The sequence below is a fragment of the Saccostrea cucullata genome, unplaced genomic scaffold (assembly GCF_032062105.1).
Source record: "Saccostrea cucullata isolate Sc308-1 unplaced genomic scaffold, CSIRO_AGI_Scuc_v1 ctg74, whole genome shotgun sequence".
NCBI lineage: Eukaryota > Metazoa > Mollusca > Bivalvia > Ostreida > Ostreidae > Saccostrea > Saccostrea cuccullata.
The window spans coordinates 78,110-87,500 of NW_026934212.1; the positions used below are offsets into that span (position 1 = coordinate 78,110).

General features: G+C 34.7%; 2 protein-coding genes and 1 long non-coding RNA gene across 3 annotated transcripts in view; all 3 read right to left on the reverse strand.

Annotated features, from left to right (window-relative positions):
* Positions 1-1,048: 1,048 nt before the first annotated feature.
* Positions 1,049-1,991, reverse strand: LOC134240187 (E-selectin-like). Its single transcript, XM_062722295.1, has 3 exons — positions 1,785-1,991; positions 1,409-1,594; positions 1,049-1,323 (listed from the first exon to the last, which is right to left on the reverse strand). Exons 1-3 carry the CDS (start codon positions 1,954-1,956, stop codon positions 1,049-1,051), a joined length of 633 nt encoding a protein of 210 aa, XP_062578279.1. The 5' UTR covers positions 1,957-1,991.
* A 320-nt stretch (positions 1,992-2,311) lies between these two features.
* Positions 2,312-5,668, reverse strand: LOC134240188 (uncharacterized). The gene is made up of 3 exons (XR_009986384.1): positions 5,420-5,668; positions 5,249-5,302; positions 2,312-2,503 (listed from the first exon to the last, which is right to left on the reverse strand). It is a non-coding gene; the product is annotated as an uncharacterized LOC134240188 (long non-coding RNA).
* Positions 5,669-6,032: 364 nt separating this feature from the next.
* Positions 6,033-9,391, reverse strand: part of LOC134240145 (uncharacterized) — a 7,061-nt gene continuing 3,702 nt past the window's right edge. The window contains exons 3-5 of the mRNA XM_062722246.1: positions 7,161-7,283; positions 6,160-6,420; positions 6,033-6,037 (exon numbers count right to left, since the gene is read on the reverse strand). Coding sequence (XP_062578230.1) covers positions 6,033-6,037; positions 6,160-6,420; positions 7,161-7,283 — 389 coding nt within the window. The remainder of the gene's footprint in view (positions 6,038-6,159; positions 6,421-7,160; positions 7,284-9,391) is intronic.

Consider the following 9,391-nt stretch of genomic DNA (forward strand, 5'->3'; position numbering starts at 1 on the left):
AGCTTATGCAGGACCTACCTGGCAATGCTTTTATTTGTTAGATAGACTGATAAACTTTTGTTGACTGTAATATTGAAATGTTTGTCTGATAATTAATCTTGAAAAATTTAATTCTACGAAAAAGAACCGCAATTTTAAGCTACGTTTTCAAAGGTAGAATTTAAACAGGTTCTTCTGAAATAATGAGCCAATAATAAAATTCCAAGTCTTGTCTACTGGAACCATATAATATTGTTTGAATAGTCTTTACAAATGATTCATCATCTCTCTGATTTAGTGGAAATGGAATGATAGATGGTTCAAATAATGTAAATGTACTTTTTTCCCACGAGGTTTAAATTAAGCGAAATCAAATTCCAGTTGAGTAAATTAAGAATTTGAATCATTCTTTTAAGAAAAGGGAACATGAACTTCATTTAATGAATCATTAATTTTTTTTTATAGTTATCCCTTCCATAATTATTTTTCCGATTTTCTTTACTTTTACAGGTCCATCGATAACGCGAGATGGTTGTTTTTAATGCATGAAACAATGTATATTGTAAACGTTCCTTGACAAAACGTAATTATAAAATTAGTTTCCCAAAATAGAAAAAAATTCTCTACTAAAAATGTATGAATTGATGAACGCACATTTATATACCATCAGATTTGTAATGTGGCAAGTGAGTCTTCGGGGTCCTGAGTACCTGAACGAATCTTCTTGCAGAACAAAAGTAGTGTTAAGGGCCGTAAAATGTTCAAACAAAGGTCAAAAACGGATTTCTTGTTGAAGAGTAGCATTCTTAGATACGAAATGATTCTGACCATAGAGTAAACATCGTCTTTTGTTCAAAAGATCTCTCTGTAGAACAATAAACTTCTTAAGGCCGAAACCAGAAAAAGGACAAATTAAAAATCAAAACAATTAAACTAAAAAAGCAACAAAACAAAAACAAACAAAAAAAACCCAAAATGTACACGCCTTAATAGTAACAGTCTTTGTCCATAACGGACAGCAGAAACAGACCAAGGTCCATAAAGAATCTGTCTTTAGAGCAGTAACATGCTATGGTCCATGACGAATCTGTCTGTAGAGCAACGGAAGGTCACTTATAACAAGGAGGACCACGACAAACGTGATAATTCCACCTCCCAGAATGGAGCCGATGCCGGTTGAAGACTGCCTGTCGTCCTTGGCACACGTCTTACTTCTCAAAGTTGAGGAAAGATTTTCCATTTTCACTTTCAGTTCTTTTTTCAGTTTTTTAATTCGATTCTTGAGTATTACCGGGTCTTTGATAAAATTTTGGGATCGGACTCTGTTACATGGACATTTACAACCTGTATATATATATCAAAAATGATATATTTCAAAAATAAAATGTAAGATGTTTACTTAATTTTGATGATGGTTTTACCAACTTACGTTTACAAACAGGCTTTTCTCCTGTCCAGTTGCCACTGCCGTTACAAAATCTGGTAAGATCCCCGCCAGAGTGACGATGGTGTCTTTTACACGTGTAAGTCACATTATATCCCTCAAAATAGAATGGAAATGAACTTGTTTCACGTAGAGTTGTACTGTTCTCATGGATAGGGTCCCGACAGGTGACTACAAGGACACATAAATTAAATAATCTAAACACAGTTACACGTCCAAATCAACTAATAAAATGGTTTTTTTTTTTGCTTAGTTTTTGTATGTGTCAGAATAATATAATTAAATATTTAGATTAGGCTATAAGTGCTAAAAAAAATCTATTTTGTATCAATTAACTTTAAATGATCAATGAAACCCTGACCATTACAAACGGGAGGATCTCCGAACCATTGTCCCTCTTTCTGACACTCAAGTGTAAGATTACCACGTGTCAGTACATGACCTTCTAAACAATCGTAGACACGTGACTTTAGGAACGCAGTGAAGTTTACTCTGCCGTCATAATGATATTGTAATGCCAAATCGTCTACCATATGATGTTTGAGAACAGCGTTTGTAATGTTTTCACTCTCACATTTATCTACAAAATCACGCAAAGTATACATGCACCACCAGGGTTGTTTTTAAAGAAATCCGAAATTCAAGATCAGCATATTTATATATGATAAATTTCACGTTTACTATAAATGCCTGTTAGGTATATATGTAAAGTTTGGTTAAATACGACTCGCCTAACTTAGTTATCAAATCAAAATGTTTGTCTCCATCAGTCAAAAACATGATTTTTTTTCAAATATTCTCTTCCTATACATTTTACACAATGTCTGTCGTCAAACCATCCCATTGTAAACATTTTATAAGATACAGATAATATGTACCTACCTTGACAGTAAAAGTTGATAGATTTGTGCTGAATATGGGAAGTTTTTATAGCGCACTGAGATTTTCCATCACATTTCTTCAGTATTGAAACAAACTGTGAATCCTCGAACTCCGACAGATTCCTTATGGACAAGTATTTACTGTTACAAGTGAGGGCTAGGGATCCAGTATTAAACACTACATTAGTACTCCAAGGACCTAAAAGAAATGTGTATTTATACTAAGTTATAATTTATTTTTACCTTCAGAATTAGCCAAATAAATTTAATGATTTGAGTTTTTTTCTTTACTTTACCTTAAGAATCAGCGATATAAATTTAATTATTGAGTTTCTTTACTTATACATTAAGGCCGTACACTGTTTGTGCAGAGTACAGCTCAGGTTTAAATATGCAGTCTTCCACTAAAAAGTATTGGCTTCTCAAAATCAGTGAAAATTCTTGAATGGACGTTTAAACCAACCAACAGATACAAACAATCAAACAAAATAAATTGACTAGAAACTGAAATATAATGTTTGATATAATAAAGCCAACGTATGATGTGAATGATTCAGTTCTGAATCATTTTTAATGCCCCGCCATGAATATGGCCGGGGCATATAGTGTTTGTCATGTCCGTCTTCCGTCCTTCCATCCTTCTGTCCTTCCGTCACACTTTGCGTTTAGCTCTGTTCAAAGCTAAGTTTCAAAGAAACTATCCTAGATATTTTCATCAAACTTCATATGCTGATAGATATTGATGAGAACTTTGCAACTGCATCAACATTTTTTGACCCTGACCTTTTCTTTGACCTTGTCCTCACTTTTCTTAAATTAGTGTTTAGCTCAGATTTGAACATACCATTCAAGATGGTGTTATCAAACTTCACATGTTGATAAAAACTTGCACGGATGATGCATTTAGGGATGGACACTACCAGACTTGCTTCGGATGCTGGATCTGACCTACATTTTCCAGATAAGTGACCAGGTTAAAGTTTTTGGAGCAGGTCCATTTCCAAGGAACTATGAGCCCTACCCAAACCAAACTTGCATGGATGATGCATCTAGGGATAGACACTACCAGACTTGCTTCGGATGCTGAATCTGACCTACATTTTCATTCCCAAGTAACTATAAGCCCTACATGAACCAAACTTGCATGGATGATGCATCGAGGGATGGACACTACCAGACTTGCTTCGGATGCTGGATCTGACCTATATTTTCATTCCCAAGTAACTATAAGCCCTGCCTGAACCAAATTTGCATGGATGATGCATCTAGGGATGGACACTACCAGACTTGCTTCGGATGCTGGATCTGACCTACATTTTCATTCCCAAGTAACTATAAGCCCTGCCTGAATGAAACTTGCATGGATGATGCATCTAGGGATGGACACTACCAGACTTGCTTTGGATGCTGGATCTGACCTATATTTTCATTCCCAAGTAACTATAAGCCCTGCCTGAACCAAACTTGCATGGATGATGCATCTAGGGATGGACGCTATCAGACTTGCTTCGGATGCTAGATCTGAGCTACATTTTTATTCCCTAGTAACTATAACCCCTTCCTGAACCAAACTGATCAAATTTTATACACATACGAATTTTTATGTTGCTTTACTAATATATCCTCGGTGGGGCATTCATGTCCTATGGACATATTTCTAGTTTACGAAAAAGTCTAGATGATATAAAGTTAAAGGGTACCGATAAACCTTTGTTTGAAATTTCTTTGAAATACCTACTTTTTAGGTCCGTTCCACCTTCTCTATGGAAAAACCTATTGCTTTGTCTTTTTATTATTTTTCCGCTGGGTGTGTTTTTGAGTTTCTAGATTTATATTACATGAGAATGCACCTCATAAAATATTTTGCGCTTGACCCTGCTTATATGAACTTTGCCACATTGATATATTACCGCGTTTGCAATAAAGTTTATGTTATCGCTACTCCCAAGAAACTTACTAGTAGAGATACACCAAACCATAAACAATGTCTTCATCTAACTTCATAGACGCTCTGACGACTATCAGTCAGGGCGAAATATTTTGTTATTGCCCCTTAAACATTTTGATATTTACGAATAATTAAAAAAAATTCTAAAGACATGGAGCTAAATGCATCGAATTCTTCAAGACCATATATCTTGAAATGAATGTTAGGGTCAAAGGTCAAGATCAATCAAAATATGAGAAATTAACTCAATTAACATCTTTTATCATTCAAAATATGCTATAATATATCTCAGATGAAGGATATGGAAATAACGAACAGTATTCAATATCAAAGTCCATAAAACAATACAAAATAGGTGGGATCAGGTGCCATGGAGGAATGAGCAGTCCCTGCCGACCGGTCACACCCGCCGTGTGCTCCTTGTCATGAACGGGAAATAACGGAAAATCCGTTGTAAATTCAGTCTATAAAAATGAACTAGCTTACAATTCGTATGAAAAACTTCAGTCAGCATTTGACTCAATGATAAATTGTATTTTCTGACAAGGTCATTGTATCGACCATAGAAGTATGGAAATGATGACTATACACGAGACTGCTGCTACTTTTTTTTCATCAATTTGTAATTTTCCTCGTTTTAAAAATTGTTCATACGTAGAGCATGAAAAAGAAGCTGGATTTACCTGGACCCAATTAAAAAACATATCCTTAAGCAGAGTCCGATGGCGGTTTTGGCCCTATGCTCACTCAGGAGTGAACATGAAGAAGTCAAGTAAGTCAAGAGCATGCTCTTGCTCATCGAATCAACTAAGATATATAAACTCTGTATGCAGGTGATGAAGGTATATTATTGCATAATTAAGGGAAGTTGAGGATAGAAAAAGTTCAAGTCATCACGTGTTTCATAGAGCTTGGTTGTTAGATTACCATTAACGTATCTTTTAAAAGCGAATTTTGCTAACATTAATCCATTCTCTCTATTACCAGTGTCCTTACCAAATATTGTTTCGTTTGAGCAAGCACATTTATCGCCATCATCTTCAATACAACCTAAAATAATATTCTATCGTTAACCAAGTCTTCAAAAAAAAAAAACCACATGAGCACATCTGTTAATGAGTGAAAAATCATTCAATAAACAAAATCTAAGATTTAAAAGAAAATCACCGTAAATTTCCACCTCACAAGGCTCTATCATAACAAACTCTGTCCCTGGCTCGGATTTATTGACGTAAAGGAACACTTGTACACCGGACCGCCCTTCGGGAAAAATGATAGTGTTCTGATGACTGACATTGGCTTCCTCATCGTGATACACTGGCTCTAAAGAGGTAAGTTCACTTGCCCTTACAGTCCGATTTGTTATAAAGACATAGTAACCAGCATGTCGGGATACTAAAATAAAGAGAAATCATAAATATAAACACGATTTTACATGAACTGGAAAGCAGGCACAACCGTTTTATCCCCTCTCCCTTCGCATTGTATTACGAAAGAGAATACTCGAATTAAAAACACTCGTTTTGGACAACCCAATAAAGAAACTGATTTTCATACAACAATAAGGAAACTGATTTTCTCAAAAATACTTCTTATTTTTGTAGATGTAGGCCTGGAAGCCTATAACATTTTCTGTTTTTCCCTAGAACCACCAAGAAATGAAAACTAACGAATTTAGTATTGATATATACACACTAGTGCTAGTGGGGAGAATGATGCATTGAAAACCAAATCTGTGAAAGGTTTTAAGGTTGTTTTTATAAATCTTTCTTCTTACACATTAACCTTTAATTAAGGAAAACAAATTGAATCTTAAATCAAACATTTAATCGTTTTGTATATTTTATCACTTGATGAAGAAAACTTTAAATCGTTTGTCAATCATTTATAAATTTTAATGCACATACGTTTCTCACGAAAAACGAAGTTCATTTTGTAGATCATTGAGGGAGAAGAAAACGTCACTTGCCACCATGCATCTCTGTCAGGTTGTTTATCCAGGGATCCAGCGCAATCCCACTTGTGTCTGTAATATTTGGAATCCAGTGCTTTTTCAGCTAAAAGTTTTGACGTTACAGTTACTTCGTCGGGTAAGTAATACACGTATACCGATGACAGAGAGGCATTGTGACGATGAACAATCCCCAGATTACACATAGGATCTTGTGCTAAGACACAAAGACATACAATGTTAAACGTTTTAGACACACGCAAGAATAAATTCTAGTAAATTTCTTGTAGACGACTAGGTACATGTATTTATTTATTTCTTTTGATTGTTTTTACGTTCGTTAGAATCAATTTTAAAATATTTGCAATATTTAAAAAGTTTTTATCGTAAAAAGATTTAAAAATTACAACAAGGAAAAAGAATAAGTGTTTCGATTCGACATTTTTATTTGAATTTAGATGGTGAAAGTGTATATATGGATGTGTCAGTTTGGAGCTCTGAGGTTTTACCGGCCACTTCCATCTTTGTTCCCCTCATCTCTTATTAATGAATCGGGAACTAAATTACTCTTTACTTTGGATTAATAATGTGTGTTGTTGTAGAGTCCCACGAATGCGGAACTACGACTTGCTGCCAACAGGACCAATCATTAATCCCTGCCATCATTCACTATTGTGCGATTAACCACAAATAATTTTTTTTACCCTTACTACGCAATTAATATATGGGTTAAGATTTATTAATTCTTCTATTGACTCATATAGAAAGTTACTTTACCGCTTTTGATTTTTGGAAGAAATCTTAATATTATTAATTTTATTGACGCACAATATCAGTATATATACGTTTTCACATAAGATCAATCTGGACAGAAAGGAGATCAAAACATGACAAATTTGGTGCATTTTGAAATACACGCAATAATCCTCGAAGACAAACGCCTGTAAATATCCTTACTTAAAATATCGCATAATTCTCCGGTATACCCATATTTACAATCACAGGTGAAGTCAGTGTCAGAAATGGCCCTGCAACTGCCTTCATTGTAACACGGAGAACTTAAGCATGATGTAAGAAAATCTGTAAAAAAATATATATATATATATCATTTTTGGCATGGCTAATTATTTCAGATTTATATCATTGATTCAGAAATTTATCCTAAAACTAAAATATAAATTGTTAGTCTTTCGATTCTCTTGCCGATGTAAAAAGAAATTAAATATAACGATCAGTGACCGATCTTGATTAACTCCATAAACAATACAGATATGGGAAACGGGCTTAAAACACACACTTTTCTTTGCTTTAATATTTGTCATATTTAATAGATGTAATCATTGTATTAATGATAAACTTATTTATACTACATACTTACTAAATATAAAATAGTTTGAATAATAATTATTATTGAAAAATCCTGAAAATTCATATGCATATTCTTATTTAAACTACATACTTACTAAATATGATATAGTTTGAATAATAATATATTATTGAAACAAGAGGCCCAGGGGCCACATTGCTCACCTGAGCAATTTGCTGGGAAAAAGCACATATCAGATCAGAACTGAAAGTTTACTGAGTTTGGGGGAGGCTTGAATTTTTGGTTTGAACAAACTAGAATCTACACTACCTGAGAATGATTCCACATAAATATCACTAAGCATGGATATGAAGTACTTGAAAAGAGGATTTTAAAAGGTTTCGTTATACATACCTATGTTAAACTTTGATCGGCCATTTTTGCCCCTACCTATCCCCGGGGGTCATGATTTGTACAAACTTGAATCTACTCTACCTGAGGTTAATTATGTTCCCCAAACGAAGTTGGGGAACATATTGTTTTTACTCTGTTTCTTATTATGTTCCCCAAACGAAGTTGGGGAACATATTGTTTTTACTCTGTTTCTTATTATTATTATTATTATTATTATTATTTTTCTTCTTCTTCTTCCTGGAACTTTTTTGTCCGGGAATGATCTTGTAAACTGTTCGTCCGATGTAGGTAAAACCTTTTTAGGGTTGGTTGACATGTTATTTAGATTTGCGGAATCAAGGTCATTTTGCGCGCACGTGCTTGCAAGAGCGTGCACGTGCAACACGTGAAATGACCAATATAATAGATATAGCCACAACTGTTCTATTTTTAAATGAAATGCTTTGAAACTCATAATGTGATGATATATTAGTAGTATAGACATGACGACATGGTGAAAATAGCAAGATCTCACGCGCATGCACGTGCACTTGGCTCTGATTGGCTGCAACTGAAGTCTCAATATCTTTCTTGTTTTTTGACGAAATCCTTTGAAATTTTGAACAAAGCCATGCATTAGGATATCCTACAACATGAAATAAAGCAATTATCATGAAAACACGTGCATGCACGTGCGCTGCAATCTGACTGGCTGAAACTTTAAACAGCTATAACTCCCTTGGTTTTCAACCAAACAGGATGGGATTTGGAACATAGATAGATATAATGGACTTCTACAAGTAGGTATGGTCACCATGCACATGCATACACGTGCGTGTACATGTGCTGCAATCTGATTGGCTGAAACTTTAAACAGCTATAACTCCCTTAGTTTTCACCCAAACGGGGTGGAATTTAGAACATAGATAGATGTAATGGACTTCTACAAGAAGGTATGGTCACCATGCTCATGTATGCACGTGCGTGCACGTGAAATGAGTAAAATCAAACATACACTTGAATTGTGTAGACAAGATGATATGGTCATGACGCAAATGCATTCACATGTGCACGCGTGCAATGCTAAAGTTTAAATGATTTTTGTACACTTTTTTGTTAATGTTGTTAAAATCTCAGATGCATAGAGGTTGTCTTATTAAATGAAGCTTACAGGGAATATGGCACCAAAAGGGAGTTTGGGAGCGTTTGGGGAACATCTGTAACGGTCCCCGTTACAATTAGCACTAGTTATTATTATTTTTCTTCTTCTTCTTCCTGGAACTTTTTTGTCCGGGAATGATCTTGTAAACTGTTCGTCCGATGTAGGTAAAAACTTTTTAGGATTAGTAGACATGTTATTTAGATTTGCAGAATCAAGGTCATTTTGCGCGCACATGCTTGCAAGAGCGTGCACGTGCAACACGTGAAATCACCAATATAATAGATATAGCCACAACTGATCTATTTTTAGATGAAATGCTTTGAAACT

Excerpts from the sequence above, each read along its gene's own strand:
- LOC134240187 (XM_062722295.1), bottom strand. The coding sequence starts at position 1,956 with ATGGTAGACGATTTGGCATTACAATATCATTATGACGGCAGAGTAAAC. Across the intron at positions 1,595-1,784 it reads AGATCCTCCCGTTTGTAATG|TCACCTGTCGGGACCCTATC; the intron begins GTCAGGGTTTCA and ends GTGTCCTTGTAG. Across the intron at positions 1,324-1,408 it reads AGAAAAGCCTGTTTGTAAAC|GTTGTAAATGTCCATGTAAC; the intron begins GTAAGTTGGTAA and ends ATATATATACAG.